The following is a 20494-nucleotide window of genomic DNA, read 5'->3' as shown; positions in this document are numbered from 1 at the left end:
TTTCCAAACACTATCCTAGGTGCTAATGATGCAATCTCAAAAACGACAGAATGATCTCTGTTCGTCTCCAAGGAAAACCATTCATTGTCACAGTTATCCAAGTCTATGCCCCAACCAGTAATGCTGAAGAAGCTGAAGTTGAATGGTTCTATGAAGACCTACAAGAACTTTTAGAACTAACACCCAAAAAAGATGTCCTTTTCATTATAGGGGACAGGAATGCAAAAGTAGGAAGTCAAGAAACACCTGGAGTAACAGGCAAATTTGGCCTTGGAATGCGGAATGAAGCAGGGCAAAGACTAATAGAGTTTTGCCAAGAAAACTCACTGGTCATAGCAAACACCCTCTTCCAACAACAGAAGAGAAGACTCTACACATGGACATCACCAGATGGTCAACAACGAAATCAGATTGATTATATTCTTTGAACCCAAGGATGGAGAAGCTCCATACAGTCAACAAAAACAAGACCAGGAACTGACTGTGGCTCAGATCATGAACTCCTTATTACCAAATTCAGACTCAAATTGAAGAAAGTAGGGAAAACCGCTAGACCATTCAGGTATGACCTAAATCAAATCCATTATGATTATACAGTGGAAGTGAGAAATAGATTTAAGGGCCTAGATCTGATAGATAGAGTGCCTGATGAACTATGGAATGAGGTTCGTGACATTGTACAGGAGACAGGGATCAAGGCCATCCCCGTGGAAAAGAAATGCAAAAATAAGCAAAATGGCTGTCTGGGGAGGGCTTACAAATAGCTGTGAAAAGGAGAGAGGCAAAGAGCAAAGGAGAAAAGGAAAAATATAAGCATCTGAATGCAGAGTTCCATAGAATAGCAAGAAGAGATAAGAAAGCCTTCTTCAGCGATCAATGCAAAGAAATAGAGGAAAACAACAGAATGGGAAAGACTAGAGATCTCTTCAAGAAAATTAGAGATACCAAGGGAACATTTCATGCAAAGATGGGCTCGATAAAGGACAAAAATGGTATGGACCTAACAGAAGCAGAAGATATTAAGAAGAGGTGGCAAGAATACACGGAAGAACTATACAAAAAAGATCTTCACGACCCAGATAATCATGATGGTGTGATCACTCATCTAGAGCCAGACATCCTGAAATGTGAAGTCAAGTGGGCCTTAGAAAGCATCACTACGAACAAAGCTAGTGGAGGTAATGGAATTCCAGTTGAGCTTTTTCAAATCCTGAAAGATGATGCTGTGAAAGTGCTGCACTCAATATGTCAGCAAATTTGGAAAACTCAGCAGTGGCCACAGGACAGGAAAAGGTCAGTTTTCATTCCAATCCCAAAGAAAGGCAATGCCAAAGAATGCTCAAACTACTGTACAATTGCACTCATCTCACATGCTAGTAAAGTAATACTCAAAATTCTCCAAGCCAGGCTTCAGCAATACATGAACCGTGAACTCCCTGATGTTCAAGCTGGTTTTAGAAAAGGCAGAGGAACCAGAGATCAGTTTGCCAACATCCACTGGATCATGGAAAAAGTAAGAGAGTTCCAGGAAAACATCTACTTCTGCTTTATTGACTATGCCAAAGCCTTTGACTGTGGGGATCACAATAAACTGTGGAAAATTCTTCAAGAGATGGGAATACCAGACCACCTAACCTGCCTCTTGAGAAATCTGTATGCAGGTCAGGAAGCAACAGTTAGAACTGGACATGGAACAACAGACTGGTTCCAGATAGGAAAAGGTGTACATCAACGCTGTATATTGTCACCCTGCTTATTTAACTTCTATGCAGAGTACATCATGAGAAGCGCTGGACTGGAAGAAATACAAGCTGGAATCAAGATTGCTGGGAGAAATATCAATAACCTCAGATATGCAGATGACACCACCCTTATGGCAGAAAGTGAAGAGGAGCTAAAAAGCCTCTTGATGAAAGTGAAAGAGGAGGGTGAAAAAGTTGGCTTCAAGCTCAACATTCAGAAAACGAAGATCATGGCATCCGGTCCCATCACTTCATGGGAAATAGATGGGGAAACAGTGGAAACAGTGTCAGACTTTATTTTTGGGGGGCTCCGAATCACTGCAGATGGTGACTGCAGCCGTGAAATTAAAAGACACTTACTCCTTGGAAGAAAAGTTATGACCAACCTAGGTAGCATATTCAAAAGCAGGGAGATTACTTTGCTGACTAAGGTCCGTCTAGTCAAGGCTATCGTTTTTTCCTGTGGTCATGTATGGATGTGAGAGTTGGACTGTGAAGAAGGCTGAGCACCGAAGAATTGATGCTTTTGAACTGTGGTGTTGGAGAAGACTCTTGAGAGTCCCTTGGACTGCAAGGAGATACAACCAGTCCATTCTGAAGGAGATCAGCCCTGGTATTTCTTTGGAAGGAATGATGCTGAAGCTGAAACTCCAGTACTCTGGCCACCTCATGCAAAGAGTTGACTCATTGGAAAAGACTCTGATTCTGGGAGGGATTGAGGGCAGTAGGAGGAAGGGATGACTGAGGATGAGATGGCTGAATGGCATCACAGACTCGATGGACATGAGTCTGAGTGAACTCCGGGAGTTGGTGATGAACAGGGAGGCCTGGCGTTCTGCGATTCATGGGGTGTCAAAGAGTCAGACACGACTGAGCGACTGAACTGAACTGAACTGAATGACACAGAGATGTAAGACATTGTTGCCTGAAAGAAGCTAAACTCATAAATTAGCTAGGAGAAGTAAGTAACAGTTGTCCGGACAAAGGGAATTGAGAGATTTTGAATAAATATAATGCATTGTTATGAACATACATTCTAATAACTTTTCTTCACAAGGCTTAGTATTAAAAAAAATTATAATAACCTTCCTATTCCAGTGAAGATGTAACAGTAGGTCAGATTTATCCTCCCATCTCAAACAACTAAAAATTTGGACAAATTATTTTAAAAAACAGCTCTCAAGATAGTGGACATTAGACATGAAAGACAGTGATTCCTGAGAAATGTGAAAAATTAGATGAGCTGTTTAGTTGCTCCAGCTTAAGGCCTACAGAACTTGTGCAGTTATGCCGCAGGGTAGGAGAACCCAGGCAGTACCCGGTGGTCTCACTGAGTTGAGATGATAGAGCTGTGATACCCAGGAAGCAAAGCCTGTAGAATTCACAGCGCGGGTTACCAGAGAAGAGTGAGCTGTAGAAGGTCTGGAGAGGGCCCCTTGAGTGTTCCACAGACTACTCATCAGTACTTGCATGTGAAGAAACTAGCAAAAGCTTGGGAAAGAAGTACGTGAAGTGATTAGAGAAAATTGTACTTCCCACTGATACAGAGTTGGAAATAGTGCTGTTCCCAACCATTAGTATGGAAAGCCTCCTAATTCATGGTGCTTCCAAGCAAGTACTAAATAAAAATCCCTTATCTCAATAGAGGGGGAAATTAACCACAGTTATTCTGGTCCCGCTTAACAAAGCCAGAGCTGAAAGGACCAAACTGCTTCCAAGTAATTGTGTCCCAGAACAAACAACAGGGTAATTTATAGGAATACAAAATATCCAACACACAGCAAAATAAAATTCTTGATGTCTGACATTCTATCAAAAATTATCATATATTCATGAAACCAAAACAATATAACATGTATTTGAAAAATCAATCAGTTAAAACTGACTCAGAATTTATGCAATAAAAAAATTAGTAGACAAGGACATTAACAATTATATTTCATGTGGTCAGAGAGGTGCTAAAAAGACTGAACATATTTAGAAGAAATATGAAAGCTATTAAAAAATAAAGTTTCTTAATATGAAAACTACATGACTGAGATGAAAATTATACTGGATGGGATTAATGGAGATGACATATTGCAGGAGATGGATTAGTGAAATAAAAGACATAGCAAAAGGAACTGTTCAAAATGAAACTGGAGAGAAAAATACTAAAGAAGAAAAGCAGGAAAAAGGGAGCAATTTTGAGGTGTGGTACAACTTCAGGCAATCAAGTACACAACATGCATGTCACTAGAATCCTGAAAGGAAAGGTGAGAAAAGAGCAACTGAAAGCATCCTCTGCATTGGCACAAGGGTTCTTTACTGCTAGTGCCACCTGGGAAACCCCAAAAATATACTCAAAGACCTAATGACTAAAATATTTCCAAACTTGATAAAAACTATAAACCAGAAGTTCCAAGAAGCACAAGCCCCAAGCACACGAAATGTGAGGAAAAATACACCGAGGCATATCACTTAGAACCAGTTGTGAGAAGAAAATCTTAAAAGCAAATAAAAATATTATTGTTATTATGTATTAGGAAACAAAACTGTGGAAGCAGATTTGTCATTAGAGACAATGCAAACTACAAGACAGTAAAACGTCTTAAAAATAGTGGAAGAAAAATAGTATACACCTGGAATTCTGTACCTTGGGAAAATATATTTCAAAAATTAAGGCTGGATGGAGACTTTTTAAATAGAGACACAGAAGTGGCAAGAATTCATCACCAAACATCCTGCACTACAAGAAATATCAAAGGAACCCCTTTCCGCATTAGAAAATGATACTGGATGGAAAATTGGATTGATAAAATAATAGAGAGTCCTGGAAATGATAACATCACAGGTAAAGATGTCTCTTTAAAAGATAATGTTTAAAGAATAAGCACAATGTACTGTGGAGTTTATAACAATATGTGACAGCAATGACAATACTAATACAGAGGCTGGAAAAGGAGAATTGAGAGGATGCTATTATAAGGTTTTTATAGTGTATAGGAAATGATGTAGTGAAGATAGAGGGTAATAAGTTAAAGGTGTATACTGTGAACTCTAAAGCAAAAACCCAAGTAACACAAAAGAATTGTAGCTAATAAGCAACAAAGACTATAAAATAGAGTTATAAATATGGTCAATCTAAGAAAAGGCAGGGAGAAAAGGGGGGAGCAAACAATTGGATGGGACAAATAGAAAACAAACAGCAATGTAGTAGATTAATTGCTGTTCAATTGCTCAGTCATGTCTGACTATTTGTGACCCCATGAACTGCAGCACTCCAGGCTTCCCTGCCCTTCACTATCTCCCGGAGTTTGCTCAAATTCATCTCCATTGAGTCTATGATGCCATCCAACCATCTCATCCTCTGTCATCCCCTTCTCTCCTGCCCTCAGTCTTTGCCAGCATCAGGGTCTTTTCCAATGAGTTAGGTCTTCATATCAGGTGGCCAAAGTATTGATTGAAGCTTCAGCTTCAGCATCAGTCCTTCCAATGAATATTCAGGGTTGATTTCCCTTAGATTTGACTGATTTGATCTTCTGGCTGCACAAGAGACTCTCAAGAGTTTTTCCCAGCACCACAGTTCAAATTGGTCTAAATATTCTAATTAAAATGCAGAATTTTTTCAGGTATATAGACTAAGAGGTAAAAGTAATAGAAAAATATATACCAGGCTAAAATTTAACATTTTAAAGATGGTCCCTCTCCTCAAATGGCTATGTAGATTCAATGCAATCCCATGGTAAAATCTTAGCAGGGACTTTTTTTCTTTTGTAGAAACTAATAAAGCAGGGACTCTTTTTTTTTTTTTTTTTGTAGAAACTAATAAACTTTTTTTAATTTTTTTGAAACTGGGGATGCAAAAGAGCTAGAAGAACCAAAACTACTTGAAAAAGAAGAAGTTGGAGGAGTTATTCTTCCTGATTTCAAGAGTTAATATAAAACTGTAGTAATAAATAAAGACAATGTGGTATTAGTACCAGTATTGACAAATAGATCAGTGGAACAGCATAGACAGTCTAGAAATAGACTCATTTCTGTGGATAAATATATCCAATTGATTTTTAACAAATATTCAAAGGCAAAAAACCTACAGAAAAATGAAAGGGTTCTCAGTGTATATGTTGCACCATATACAAATTTAGCAAAATGTATTTCATAGAGCTAAATGTAATCAGAAACTATAAAACTTCTAAGAACATACATAGGGCAAATCTTTGTGAATTGAGGTTACATAAAGATTTCTTAGATATAACACCACAGAAACATCATTTATAAAAGAAAGAATTGATGAATTGGACTTTATCCATTTTAGGGAATTCTGTTCGTCAAAAGAATCTCTTATGATAATGAAAAGCAAGTCCCTCAATAGGGGAGGGGCTTTATAAGTGTAAATATATAATTCCCTGTGAGTGTATGCAATTTGCAAACCTTGTATATGAAAAATTACTGTCATTATTATTAAGAACTCTGAAAACTCAGTAATAAGAAAGCAGTTTAATAAATCGACAAAAGATTTGACCATCTATTTTACCATCTAATATATGTATGTAGATAATAAACACGCACATGGCAAGATGCTCAGCACCAATAATCATTGGGAAAATATAGATTAAAACTTAGTGTAAGTTATACTAAGTCATGACTAGGATGTGGAGCAAGAAACTCTTATACCATGCTAGCAGGAATGTGAAACTACTTTGAAAACAGTTTGGTATTTTCTTATAATGTTAAACATATGTTTACCATATAACTCAACCATTCCAATCCTAGATATTTACCCAAGAGGTATGAAAGCATGTATTTATACCAAGACTTTCACCTGAATGTTTATACTATGTTTTATAATAGTCAAAAATTGTATGTCCACAAGTGAATGCATAAAGAATTTGTAGTGTTTATTTACAATGGAATACTATCCAGTAGGAAAAAGAAATGCATGTGAGTATACACAATCGCGTGGATGAATTTCAAAATAATTATGCTGAATTTAAAACCTAGACATGAAAGAGTATATATCATATGATTCAGTCTGTATAACATATAGAAAATGCAAAGTAATGTATAATGATAGAAATCAGATCATTGGTTGCCTGGGAACTGGGAAGTGGAATAGAGGCACAGAGGGGCATGGAAGAATTAGAGAAGGATGTGGAAAATTTTTGAGTAATGGATATGCTGATTATCTTAACAGTAATGATGCCTGCGTGGCTATATACATATGTCAAAACCTATAAAACTGGGCACTTTAGATGGTGTAATATATTATAGTTTTATTATACCTTGATAAAGTGTTAGTTACCCAGTTGTGTCCAGCTCTTTGCAGTCCCATGGACAGTAGCCCATCAGGTTCCTCTGTCCATGAAACTCTCCAGGCAAGAATATTGGAGTGGGTTGCCATTTCCTTCTCCAGGGGATCTTCCCAACCCAGGGATCCAATCCAGGTCTCCTGTATTGCAGGCAGATTCTTTACTGTCTGAGTCATTAGGGAAGCCGCTGTCTGAAATCTTTAAGAAAATATAGAAATAACACACAGTGTAGACATTTAGTAAATTTGTAATTTAAATTGTTGTTATTTTTATTATTTTCCTCATTATGCTGTAAGATCTTTGAAATTTGAAATGATATTGGAGTAACGTCAGCTTCATGGCATGAAATGAGACATTACCTTTGTCTTTGCCCTTCAGTATTCAACTAGTAAAACATATACTACTCAGTAAAGTTGACTCTGCCCAGCATAATAGAATGCCAGAGAATTCTACATATATCTGTACATCTAAATAGGAGTCAGTGGTCTGGAACACACGGAGATAGAATTGAGGAAACAGCAGAGGGGGCTGCTTGTGATTATGGCCCTCCAGTCTCAGCAGCTGTACCCCAAGGTCCATGGAACTAAGTAGCAGTAGAGGAGGTGGCATACATGACTTTGACTTCCTGGCTGCAGCAGGAAAGATGGCACACAGGGCAGCTGTGGCCACAGGTAACTGGGCTGCAGTGACAGTGGGGCCAGAGTCACCACTTCCCTCCCCACCTGAAGCAACAGAACTGCATGCCTAACAACAACAGACATGGCAGAGGTGTCCATGCAACCCTGACTCCTCTTCCACCCTCACCCTCCATGGTGGCAGAGCTTGGGACTCAGGATACCATGGGCATGGCAGAAGGGCCCACCATTCCAGTGCTCTAAGGGGTGACCTAGCAGCAGCAGGGCACCAGTGACCTTCAAGGCACAGTGATAAGGAAGGCACAGAGTGATGCCTCTAACAGAGGTAGTAGAGATGGAAAGTGCTGGCTCTCAAATATAATCAGAGGCAGCTCATGTGTGATTTGTGTAGTATAGCATCATTTATTGGAAAACAAATAAAGGCCTCTAATTTCTAACCTGTTGAATGGTTAGAATGAAGTAGAAAGGTGTTTGCTTGTTTAAACGCACCAGAAGAACAACTCATCGAGCACCATGAACAACTTACCAAGCAAGAAGACTATACCAAAAAAAGAAAATGACAGTTCTCTAGAAACCAAACATAAAGTCATGGAATATTGCAATCTAACTGATAGAGTATTCAAAATATCTGTTATGAAGAAGGTCAGTGAACTACAAGAAAAGTTAGAAGGCAGGTTAATGGGCTCAGGGATAAAGCTTGAAACTCTAAAAAAAAGAACCAAACAAATTCTGGAGCTGAAAATCTCAATCTACAAGATGAAGAATGCATTAGAAAACATTGGAAGTAAACCAGACCATTGGGAAGAGAGAACACAGAAAATTCTATAAGTAGAAATAGAGAAACAGTATAAGTAGAAGAGGAACAAGAAATAAGATACAAAATAGTTGAAGAAATACTATCAATCAAGCATAGTCTATCTAGCAAAATTATCATTCAGATATGAAAGAGAAATAGATTTTCTCAGACAAAAAATGCTTAGGGTCTTCATCAGCACTAGACCTTACAATAAATGTCTAAAGTAGCTCTTATACCAGAAATAAGAAAGCAAAAATACCGAAACTTTGAGTGTGGTGATAGATAGAAGCAGCAAATTATAACTTTGTATCAGAATAGATATTTAAATACTTTATTATACCATGAAGGTTAAAAGGAGGGAAAAAGCATGAAAATAACTGTAACTACTTTGGTAACAAACTCACAATGTGAAAAGAAATAATTTGAGACAAGACACAAAAGGAAAGGAGGAAAAGGATAGAACAGGTATAGATAAATGAACATAAGATGCCATCATCAGGAAAAGGGCTATTTTACCAAGACATTTTATATAAACTGCATGGTAACCTCAAAACATAAATCTAGTGTAGAGACAGAAAACATAAAAACAGAGAAAACTAAACTGAAATGGTAGGCAGAAACAGGGGGAAAGAAACAACGTGAATACAGAACGAGAAAATAAAAGATATAGTGACAGTGCTGAGCTCTCATCGTTCAGTGACTGATAAATGTAAATGGAACTAGCCCATCAAAAAATACAGTGGCTAGACAGATTAAAAAACAAAACTCAACTATATGCTTCCTTTAGGAGATTCACCTCGGCTCTCAAGGCAAAAATAAGCTAAAAGTGAAAAACTGAGAGATAATACTCCAAACAAATGGCAGCCAAAAATAAGTAAGTATAGCCATACATGTATCAGACAAAATAAGCTTCAAGCCAAAAAATGTAATAAGGGACAAAGATGGACATTATATACTGATAAACAGGACAATTCACTGAGACAACATCAGTTATTGAAATATATGCACCTAACATAGGTCCAGGCTTCCCTGGCAGCTCAGCTGGTAAAGAATCCTCCTGGCCGGCAGGAGACCCTGGTTTTGATTCCTGGAGAAGGAATAGGCTACCCACTCCAGTGTTCTTGGGCATTCCTGAGGGCTCAGGTGGTAAAGAATCCGCCTGCAATTCAGGAGTGAAGTGAAGTCACTCAGTCATGTCCAACTCTTTGTGACCCCATGGACAGTAGCCTGCACCAGGCTCCTCCGTCCATGGGATTTTCTAGGCAAGAGTACTGGAGTGGGTTGCCGTTTCCTTCTCCAAGCAATCTTCCCAACCAAGGGATTGAACCCAGGTCTCCCACATTGTAGACCGACGCTTTACCATCTGAGCCACCAGGGAAGTTGGGAGATCTGGGTTCAATCCCTGGGTGGGGAAGATTCCCTGAAGGAAGGCATAGCAACCCACTCCAGTATTCTTGCCTGGAGAATCCCCATGGACAGAGGAGCTTGGCAGGCTACAGTCCACAGGGTCACGAAGACTTGGACACGACTGAGTGACTAAGCACAGCACAGCACAATATGGGTCCATTGGAATATACAAAACAATTACTAAAGGGAGGAATTGACAATACTGTATTATTCATAGGGGACTTCAACAAAATACTGACATCAATGAATAGATCATCTGGACAGAAAGTCAAAAAGGAAACAACCTTAAATGAAAGTTTGGGCCAGATGGATCTGATAGATTTATGCAGAATTTTCCATTTAAATGCAACAGAAGACAGGTTCTTCTTAGGTAGTCATGGAACTTTCTCAAGGATTGACCATATGTTGGGAAACAAAACAAGTCCCAATAAATTTAAAAAGATTGATATCACATCAAATATCTTTTCTTATCACATCCATGTTGTAGCATATTATAGAATTTCCATCTTTTTAAAAACTGAATAATATTTCACTGTATCTTTATACCACATTTTGCTTTTCCACACATTCAGTGGACACTTGGGTGTTTCAGTTTTAGTTATTATGACCTATGCTTCTATGAACATGAGTGTACAAAGGTCTCTTCAAGACACTGCTTCTAATTTTGGGGGAACAAACTGGTTCTAAATAGGAAAAGGAGTACGTCAAGGCTGTATGTTGTCACCCTGCTTCTTTAACTTATATGCAGAGAACATCATGAGAAACGCTGGGCAGGAAGAAGCACAAGCTGGAATCAAGATTGCCGGGAGAAATATCAATAACCTCAGATATGCAGATGACACCACCTTTATGGCAGAAAGTGAAGAGGAACTAAATAGCCTCTTGATGAAAGTGAAAGAGGAGAGTGAAAAAGTTGGCTTCAAGCTCAACATTCAGAAAACGAAGATCATGGCATCCGGTCCCATCACTTCATGGCAAATAGAAGGGGAAACAGTGGATACACTGTCAGACTTCATTTTGGGGGGCTCCAAAATCGCTGCAGATGATGATTCAGTTCAGTTGAGTTGCTCAGTCGTGTCCAACTCTTTGCGACCCAATGAATCGCAGCACGCCAAGCCTCCCTGTCCATCACTAATTCCCGGAGTTCACTCAGACTCATGTCCATCAAGTCCGTGATGCCATCCAGCCATCTCACGTTCTGTAGTCCCCTTCTCTTCCTGCCCCCAATCCCTCTCAGCATCAGAGTCTTTTCCAGTGAGTCAACTCTTCGCATGACGTGGCCAAAGTACTGGAGTTTCAGCTTCAGCATCAGTCCTTCCAAAGAAATACGAGGGCTGATCTCCTTCATAACGGACTGGTTGGATCTCCTTGCAGTCCAAGGGACTCTCAAGAGTCTTCTCCAACACCACAGTTCAAAAGCATCAATTCTTCAGTGCTCAGCCTTCTTCACAGTCCAACTCTCACATCCATACATGACCACTGGAAAAACCATAGCCTTGACTAGACAGACCTTTGTTGGCAAAGTAATGTCTCTGCTTTTCAATATGCTCTCTAGGTTGGTCATAATTTTCCTTCCAAGGAGTAAGGGTCTTTTAATTTCATGGCTGCAGTTACCATCTGCAGTGATTTTGGAGCCCCCAAAAATAAAGTCTGACACTGTTTCCACTGTTTCCCCATCTATTTCCCATGAAGTGATGAGACCGGATGCCATGATCTTCGTTTTCTGAATGTTGAGCTTGAAGCCAACTTTTTCACTCTCCTCTTTCACTTTCATCAAGAGGCTTTTTAGTTCCTCTTCACTTTCTGCCATAAGGGTGGTATCAACTGCATATCTGAGGTTATTGATATTTCTCCCTGCAATCTTGATTCCAGCTTGTGCTTCTTTCAGCCCACCATTTCTCATGATGTACTCTGCATAGAAGTTAAATAATCAGGGTGACAATATACAGCCTTGACGTACTCCTTTTCCTATTTGGAACCAGTCTGTTGTTCCATGTCCAGTTCTAACTGTTGCTTCCTGACCTGCATATAGGTTTCTCCAGAGGCAAGTCAGGTGGTCTGGTATTCCCATCTCTTTCAGAATTTTCCACAGTTTATTGTGATCCACACAGTCAGAGGCTTTGGCATAGTCAATAAAGCAGAACTAGATGTTTTTCTGAAACTCTCTTGCTTTTTTGATGATCCAGCAGATATTGGCAATTTGATCTCTTGTTCCTCTGCCTTTTCTAAAGCCAGCTTGAACATCTGGAAGTTCACGGTTCATGTATTGCTGAAGCCTGGCTTGGAGAATCAGATGGTGATTGCAGCCATGAAATTAAAAGACGCTAACTCCTTGGAATGGAAAGTTATGACCAACCTAGAGAGCATATTCAAGACCAGAGACATTATACAAAGTTCTGTCTAGTCAAGGCTATGGTTTATCCAGTAGTCATGTATGGATGTGAGAGTTGGACTTTGAAGAAAGCTGAGCGCTGAAGAATTGATGCTTTGGAACTGTGGTGTTGGAGAAGACTCTTGAGAGTCCCTTGGACTGCAAGGAGATCCAACCAGTCCATTTTAAGGGAGATCAGTCCTGGGTGTTCTTTGGAGGGAATGATGCTAAAGCTGAAACTCCAGTACCTTGGCCACCTCATGTGAAGAGTTGACTCACTGGAAAAGACTCTGATGCTGGGAGGGATTGGGGGCAGGAGGAGAATGGGATGACAGAGGATGAGATGGCTGGATGGCATCACCGACTCGATGGACATGAGTTTGAGTGAACTCTGGGAGTTGGTGATGGACAGGGAGGCCTGGCATGCTGAAATTCATGGGGTCTCAAAGAGTCGGACATGACTGAGTGACTGAACTGAACTGAACTGTACCCAGATTTGGAATTTCTGGATCACATGATAATTCTATGTTTCAGTTTTTGGAGGTATTGCGTTATTGATTTCTATAACACTGTACTGTTTTACACAACACTGTACTGTTTTAATTCCTGTCAGTAGTACACAAGGGTTCTAGTTTCTCCACCTTCTTACCAACACTTATGCTGTGGGCAAGCAGCTTCAGGAACATATGCACTGCTGTTAGCCACGTGGCTAGCATTGGCAGATGGATAGTTGCTACTCTGCTTATAGCTGAATTTTTTTAAAACAGAAAATTTATTATTAATTATTTTTAGGTCACACTATGTGGCATGCAGTATCTTAGTTCCCTGGCCAGAGATCAGACCATGCCCCTTGCGCTGAGAGGGGAAAGTTTTAACCACTGAACCACCAGGGAAGTCCCTAATAGCTGAAATTGACAGAAATTAACTGCAATATACTTTATTCCCCTGGTAGTTGCCAGCTTTCAACAGAGTCTAGAGTTCCAAAAGAGTTATGTCTGAAAGATTCTGCCAGTGTCATTATTGTCTAGATGGGGGAGATAGATTCCTGATGCTTCCTACTCTGCCATCTTCCAGTATCCTCACTGTATATATTTTTTGTATAAAATGAGCACATGATAAGATAAAATTGAGAGTAATAGCTGAAAACCATATAATGCAGTCCTAATTTTGATTTTGTGATTTGTTTCTTTCTAAGCTTGAGTTCTCTCTTTGCTTGACAAGTTTTCCAGACTTTATACTTCCCTGTCATTAACAACCCCAAGACTGTGGTTGGCAGCTGGAATGGCTATAGTTTCATCAACTTGCAGAATTTCCATCGTGCTGGCCAGTGGTTAGGAAGCTAAAAATGAATAGAAGTGAGAAGAGTGAGCAAATAGGTTAAATGGTTTTTGTTAAGGTTATTCTTCTTTTTACTTCTCTCTCTCTCTCTTTTTTTTTTTTTTATGGTCATGGCTCAAAGAATTATGCTGGTTTGGAATGTTAGCTTTGGCAGTATTTTGAGAATCTAGACATGCAGTCAATTTGTAAGGAACTCAAGGAATTGGACTAAATAACAGTAAACCCAAAGTTGAAGGAAACAATCTAAACCTTGAGGATGTTCACCTCCATAATCATCAAGAGACTGACTTATCTTTTGGTTTCATCTTAGGAGCTTTTGTTTCTTCCTAAGAAAGTGAGTGCTCTTGTCTAAAACTTGGGTTTACAGATGGAGTTATGCAGGTATACTTGGCTACCAAAGGAAAGGGAGAGAGCAGGGCAGTTCTGTGTAATCCATGGCAATAAAAGACTTTTAACTCCCTTCCTCCCGAAAAAGGACCTCTATTAGTTTAGAATATGATATATATGATATGAAAACTTACAGTAAAAATTTACACTATTCTTACTATTCCGTAAATGTCAATTCTAATATTTATTTTTTAAAGGAACACATTTATATTCTCTATATTTCAATTTTAGTAATATTTATTTTTCAAACTATGTATTATTCATTTTGATTTAAGGAATATTATCTTTCAACAGGATACAATTTTTTCTCTGTAAATTTGCTTCATGCAATATAATTTTGACATTGTGTTCTTAAATATGTCTTCATTTTATACTTCTTATAATGAGAAACTGCTGTATTCCAAACGTTTGTATTTGATTCTAGTTTCTTACGTATTTAGGACTTCCCAAGAGTCAGGTCAGGTGGTCTGGTATTCCCATCTCTTTCAGAATTTTACACAGTTTATTGTGATCCACACAGTCAAAGGCTTTGGCATAGTCAGTAAAGCAAAATAGATGTTTTTCTGGAACTCTCTGGCTTTTTCAGTGATCCAAAGGATGTTGTCAATTTGATCTCTGGTTCCTCTGCCTTTTCTAAAACCAGCTTGAACATCTGGAAGTTCACAGTTCATGTATTGCTGAAGCCTGGCTTGGAGAATTTTGAGCATACTTTACTAGCGTGTGAGATGAGTGCAATTGTGCGGTAGTTTGAGCATTCTTTGGCATTGCCTTTCTTTGGAATTGGAATGAAAACTGACCTTTTCCAGTCCTGTGGCCACTGCTGAGTTTTCCAAATTTGCTGGCATATTGAGTGCAACACTTTCACAGCATCATCTTTCAGATTGCTGGGAGAAATATCAATAACCTCAGATATGCAGGTGACACTACCCTTATGGCAGAAAGTGAAGAGGAACTAAAAAGCCTCTTGATGAAAGTGAAGGTGGAGGGTGAAAAAGTTGGCTTAAAGCTCAACATTCAGAAAACTAAGATCATGGCATCTGGTCCCATCACTTCATGGCAAATAGATGGGGAAACAATGGAAACAGTGTCAAGCTTTATTTTGAGGGGCTCCGAATCACTGCAGATGGTGACTGCAGCCATGAAATTAAAAGACCCTTACTCCTTGGAAGGAAAGTTATGACCAACCTAGAGAGCATATTGAAAAGCAGAGACGTTACTTTGCCAACAGAGGTCCATCTAGTCAAGGCTATGGTTTTTCCAGTGGTCATGTATGGATGTGAGAGTTGGACTGTGAAGAAGGCTGAGCACTGAAGAATTGATGCTTTTGAACTGTGGTGTTGGAGAAGACTCTTGAGAGTCCCTTGGACTGCAAGGAGATCCAACCAGTCCATTCCAAATATGATCAGTCCTGGGTGCTCTTTGGAAGGAATGATGCTAAAGCTGAAACTTCAGTACTTTGGCCACATCATGTGAAGAGTTGACTCATTGGAAAAGACTCTGATGCTGGGAGGGATTGGGGGCAGGAGGAGAAGGGCACGACAGAGGATGAGATGGCTGGATGGCATCACTGACTCGATGGACGTTGAGTTTGAGTGAACTCCTGGAGTTGGCGATGGACAGGGAGGCCTGACTTGCTGCGATTCATGGGGTCACAAAGATTCGGACATGACTGAGCGACTGAACTGAACTGAACTGAGGTGGTTTCCCAGGTAGCTCAGTTGGTAAAGAATCCACCTGCAATGCACGAGACTCTGGCTGAATCCCTGGGTTGGGAAGATCCCCTGGAGAAGGGAAAGGCTACCCAGTCCAGTATTCTGGCCAGGAGAATTCCATGGACTGTACAGTCCCTGGGGTCACGAAGAGTCGGACTTTCACTTTCAGGTGGCTCTAGTGGTAAACAGTCTGCCTTCCAGTATAGGAGATGTAAGAGATACAGGGTTGATCCCTGGGTTGGGAAGATCCACTGGAGGAGGGCATGGAAACACACTCCTGTATTATTGCCTGGAGTATCCCATGGACAGAGTAGTCTGGCAGGAAAGTTTCTTTTCTAGCTCTGAATAACAATAGTACCATTTACCAATTTTAGATAAACAAAATATTACCAAAATTAAATTATAAAGACTGAAAAAAAAGTCTATCCTTATTCTTTTCTATATGAAATTAATTGCTTTGACTTGATGAATATCCTAGTAATTAGAAGAATCCTGAGATCTGGAGTCAGTAGGTCTTCATTTCAATCTGTCATTTACTAGTAAAAGCAAGTTAGTAAACTATTCTTATTCCCTGGTTTTCTTTATCTTTGAAATATTAATCCTGTATTACAGATTGTTAAAGAAATTAATAAATACAAATATGTTTTAACAAGTGTTTTGCCTTGAGCATCAACCATCAAGACTCTTTATGGATGATAATCACCATGTTTTTAAGAGAGTAGTCTTAAGTAGGGGAGAGGGAGAGCTGCTATGGAGTAGAATTTTGTGGGTTAAGAGACTTTAACAATATTGTTAATATTTTATTGGATGTTGGTTCTCATCACTTTATATATTTGTCTTAAATATTTATTTGTTAGTCTCTCCTTATGAAAAACCTATAATTTTTCCATGAAATAACCTTAACCAATACAGGGTCTCGCCTTTTTCTATCAAAGGTCACTGGTTACCAGGATACTCTGAAATGTATACTTCATAATTCTGTGACCTGCTAGTCAGAACATCATTTCCTTCTTGCCATTCTAGTTATTTCATGATGCACAAAGTATCTTGTTTCTACTGTGTCTGTTAAGTAGATGGCAGAGGTCACAGACTGTTTGTGGATTGAATCTGGTTCTGAGAAGAACTGTTTGTTCCACGCACTATTTGTCTTTTAGGTGACTTAAAGTCTCAGGAAAAATCAAGAAATTTTATGACCCTAGACTTACATTTCTGCCTAACAGCGAGTTGTTGCTGAGTTCCAGCAGCTTTGTTTAGCTGGGTCATGGGCTCCACAGTTCTGTACATTTACTCTGTTCCCTCAAAGTGATATGAGACGTTGTGAAATTGTTGTCATCATTATAAATGTTTGTGTTAATTTCTTGACTCATATAGGCAGTTTCCTTTATAACTGTTGCAGAGATCATATTCAGTAGATATGTTTTGTAACTTCATAAAACACACTTACATGTCTTTTTTTCTACAGACATATATATAAAATATCCTTTTTGTTTGTCAGCTCCTTCTCTCATTTTCAATCAGTCCTTTCATGTTGCCAGTTAAATTTTTCTCAAATCTAGTTTTCCTGTCCAACCTTACTACTCCTGCACCACCCTAGGCCCTCATCATCTCTCAGTTGCATTTCTTTAATTGCTCCCTAACTGAACTCCTTGCCTTCTGTTTTGTTCTTTTCAGTTCATCCTCAAATATATTGCTAGAGTGATGTATCAGAGTGCAGATCTCATCTCATCACCCCACTGTTTCAAATTCTCCCAAGTCTATCCATCTTATATGGCAGAAGTCAACAGATTTTTCCTTACAGATCTAGGTAGTAAATATTTTAGACTTTGCCGGCCATAAGTTTCCTACCACAAACAATTGACTCTGCTGCCGTTGAGTTGAGCAAGAAAGCAACTATAGACAGTACATAAACAAATGAGCATGTCTGTGTTTGAGTAAAAGTTGTTTACAAAATCAGGTTTAGACCATAATTTGCTCCCTCTCCCATGATATAAAAGGTTATCCCTGTCTTCTTTCCTGATGCATCTACCACTTTCCCATCATTTGTCTTAGAGTTTATTCAGAAGCACCATTCAAATTCTTACACCTTTCTGAGCATAACATCTCCTTTCTATATCCAGTTATATAATTATTTTCAGGCTGTTTTTCCACAAATTGCAAAACATTCAAATATATCTTGGAAAATATTAATTCTCAAATGATGGTATCCTATATAAACATGAAATTATTCAGAAGCTTATTGTGAAGTCTTAAGCATTTCAGTTTTTAACAGATCTTTCATAAAAATCATAAGCTTGATGCAATCCATGTTATAGTTTGCATACGATCAATATATATTATCCGAAAATCTCAGAATAAGGTCTCTGGTAGGAAAGTATTTTCAATATTATCATCTGTATTGAATCAAAGTTCATTGAGAGAATAATTTTAAGAACATTAATGGGAACTGATAGCAGTAATTCACATTGTTTCTTATCTTTATCACAATTACTCCTTTCAAATACTGTGCAGAAAGCAGGAAATATTTGGTTTTAGGATATGATATTTACCCAAGGTATTGGACTTTAAGTTGATATTTATATAGGTCATTTTGCATGTTTCCATATGTAAAGAAATAACACAATTTGAGAGTATGTTGTTAAATGTGTTGATTTTGCCTCATTATTAAATTGCCTTTCTTTTGCCTCTTGCTGACTGTACAAGTTGGGTAGTAGATAAAACCTGTTCCAGTAAAAAAAAAAAAAAAGAACTTCATTTTTCACACTTTTCATTATTATGAAAAGTAATAATCTTCATAATAATGAAAAGTGTGATTCGATTACTAGAGTGAGAAAGTAGATTGGTAGAGCTGCTGTGATGGAATTTTGTTAAGATGTGGGTTGATATTAATACTGATTATTGTCACGGTCTTTGTAGACTGGGACCTGGGCACTGGAGTTGATGAGAAGAGGAACGCAGGGGACCCAAGTCTTGAATGAAACAAGGGTGCTTTATTTGCAGAAACACACATTTACATATCTTCATACAAGGCAGCTTTAGGCAGTAAAAAAATTGAGCAAAAACAAAGCCAAGCAAATAACAATCTTTAAAGGGCCAGAAAGCATTCCATATCCTGAGTAAGAGGGGAATAACTGAATAGATTACCTGTAGGTAAAAGGTCACTGAGGGGAGTCACTAAAAGGAATCCAAGCAGGTGCCCTTTCTCATGATCTCAGTCCTGAGAACTGCATGCAGCTCTGCTCATTCCTGTTTTCCAGGAACTGATAAGGAACAGAGAGTCCTAGAGAAACTGCACACAAAAGAAGAGAATAACATATTGGATCCCTTAAAGTTGAACGTCCCCTGACAGATTATGATAAAGTTCACTAAATTTTCTGATACTCACATAATAATACATTAATTTAAAGCTCTGTTAAAACTGACTTATATATGTTTTTTATGGTTTCTTTTTAGCCACCAGCTGAACAGGCCAAAGCAAGACTGCAATTGGTTTTAGAAGCTGCTGGTAAGTGTAAATAATTAATTATATTTAAATGAAAAAATGTGAAATAAGTCCTAGCATTCTTACAGGTGGATCAAAGAGCAAACTACCTATTTTCATATAGCCTCACAATTTATGACATCTATGTATGGCCATGTGTGCGTGCATGCTTAGTCGCTTCAGTTGTGTCTGATTCTTTGCAGCCCTGAGGGCTGTAGTCTGCCAGGCTTCTCTGTCCTTAGGATTTTCCAGGCATGAATACTGGGGAGTGAGTTGCCATGTCCTCTTCCAGGGGATCTTCCTGACCCAGGGATCAAACCTGTGTATCCTGTGTCTTCTCAATTGCAAGCAGATTCTTTTACCACTGTGCCACCGGGGAAGTCCCATGTGTGGTCATATTTTAACCTCAAATATATATTGCTACAGTGTAATGGTTCTTTATGTCCTTATTTATAATATTGCTACAACTTTAGTTTTAATTTTGATGAGATCTAGTTTATTGATTTTTGTTTTTTATGGACTATTCTTTTAGTGGCATGTTTAAGAAAAATTTTATACTTTTACATTTTAGATTTGAGAATGTGATCTATTTTGATTTAATTGTTGTATAAAGTGAGATTTAGATCAAGGTTTAATTCTAAAGGAATTGAGATAAATGTCATTTAATAATCCTCCAGTTCAGTTCAGTTCAGTTACTTAGTTGTGTCCGACTCTTTGCAATTCCATGGACTGCAGCACGCCAGGTTTCCCTGTCCATCACCAACTCCCAGAGAGTGCTCAAACTCATGTCCATCTAGTCGGTGATGCCATCCAGTTGTCTCATCCTCTGTCGTCCCCTTCTCCTCCTGCCTTCGATCTTTCCCAGCATCAGGATCTTTTCCAGTGAGTCAGTTCTTCACATCAGGTGGCTAAAGTATTAGAGTTTCAGCTTCAGCATGAGTCCTTCCAATGAATATTCAGGACTGATTTCCTTTAGGATAGATTGGTTGGATCTCCTTGTAGTCCAAGGGACTCTCAAGAGTCTTCTCCAACACCACAGTTCAAAAGCATCAATTCTTCGGCACTCAGCTTTCTTTATTGTCCAATTCTCACATCCATACATGACTACAGGATAAACCATAGCTTTGACTAGGTGGACCTTTGTTGGCAAAGTAATGTCTCTTCTTTTTAATATGCTGTCTAGGTTGGTCAGAGCTTTCCTTCCAAGGAGCAAGCACCTTTTCATTTCACAGCTGAAGTCACTATCTGTGGTGATTTTGGAGACCAAATGGTCAATACCGAAATCACATTGTTTATATTCTTTGCAGCCAAAGATGGAGAAACTCTATACAGTCAGC

The 20494-nt window shown here is 38.8% G+C and overlaps 1 protein-coding gene across 3 annotated transcripts in view; it reads left to right on the top strand.

The window, feature by feature from the left end:
- Positions 1 to 20494, top strand: part of RSRC1 (arginine and serine rich coiled-coil 1) — a 444205-nt gene that overhangs the window by 233471 nt on the left and 190240 nt on the right. For all 3 annotated transcript variants that reach the window (XM_068979359.1, XM_068979344.1, XM_068979354.1), the window contains exon 6: positions 19130 to 19181. In XM_068979359.1, the coding sequence (XP_068835460.1) occupies positions 19130 to 19181 (52 nt within the window). The remainder of the gene's footprint in view (positions 1 to 19129; positions 19182 to 20494) is intronic.

The sequence above is a fragment of the Capricornis sumatraensis genome, chromosome 1 (assembly GCF_032405125.1).
Source record: "Capricornis sumatraensis isolate serow.1 chromosome 1, serow.2, whole genome shotgun sequence".
NCBI lineage: Eukaryota > Metazoa > Chordata > Mammalia > Artiodactyla > Bovidae > Capricornis > Capricornis sumatraensis.
Note: the sequence above shows the minus strand (reverse complement) of the source record. Positions and strands in the feature narration are given on the sequence as shown.